This window comes from Crocuta crocuta, unplaced genomic scaffold (genome assembly GCF_008692635.1).
Source record: "Crocuta crocuta isolate KB4526 unplaced genomic scaffold, BGI_CrCroc_1.0 scaffold277, whole genome shotgun sequence".
In the NCBI taxonomy this organism is placed as follows: domain Eukaryota; kingdom Metazoa; phylum Chordata; class Mammalia; order Carnivora; family Hyaenidae; genus Crocuta; species Crocuta crocuta.
The window spans coordinates 861,346-861,882 of record NW_027531912.1 but is presented as its reverse complement, the minus strand read 5'-3'; the positions used below and the strand labels follow the sequence as shown (position 1 = coordinate 861,882).

The 537-nt window shown below is 60.6% G+C and overlaps 1 protein-coding gene across 1 annotated transcript in view; it reads left to right on the top strand.

Annotated features, from left to right (window-relative positions):
- Positions 1–537, top strand: part of RNF17 (ring finger protein 17) — a 117,561-nt gene that overhangs the window by 434 nt on the left and 116,590 nt on the right. Inside the window, exon 2 of the mRNA XM_077774698.1 lies at positions 14–391. Coding sequence (XP_077630824.1) covers positions 14–391 — 378 coding nt within the window. The remainder of the gene's footprint in view (positions 1–13; positions 392–537) is intronic.

Sequence of the window (537 nt, the reverse complement as noted above, 5' to 3'; positions counted from 1 at the left end):
TCCTGCCGCTGAGGATTGGTCGCTGCCGCAAGGGACGCCGGGACGGGCACGTGGTACCGGTCCTCGGATCCAAAAGGAGGCGGCGATGGCGGCGGAGCCTTCGACGGTTTGTTTGAGCCTGCCCTGCTGCCCGCAGATGGGGAGGAAGAGTCGGCCGTGGGGCGGGGCCGAGGTTCAGTGCACTCAGTGTGGAAGAAGGGTGTCCCGAGTTTCTNCGCGCCGCTTCGGCAAGGTGGACCTGAGAACCGCGTCACGGGCCTTCCTGCCTTCCCGCAGCGCGTCCTCGGGCGGCAGAGACATCCTGGGTTCGGGGTGGCTTCGTACTCTCCCCAACGCCTTTCCCACTTGGCACCTGCTCCTCCCGTCTTTTCACGGATTCTGTGAGAAAATGGTGTGGGAGCTCTCTTGAGCGTTAGTCCAAAAACTCCCCCAGGTTCACAGACTCCTGAAAGAGCAGCCCAGTGTCTTGTGACCTAGAAGTAATGAAATTGGATTTGCTTGTGTAGATTTTGTGGCAGGGGGAGGAAAAAGGAGACC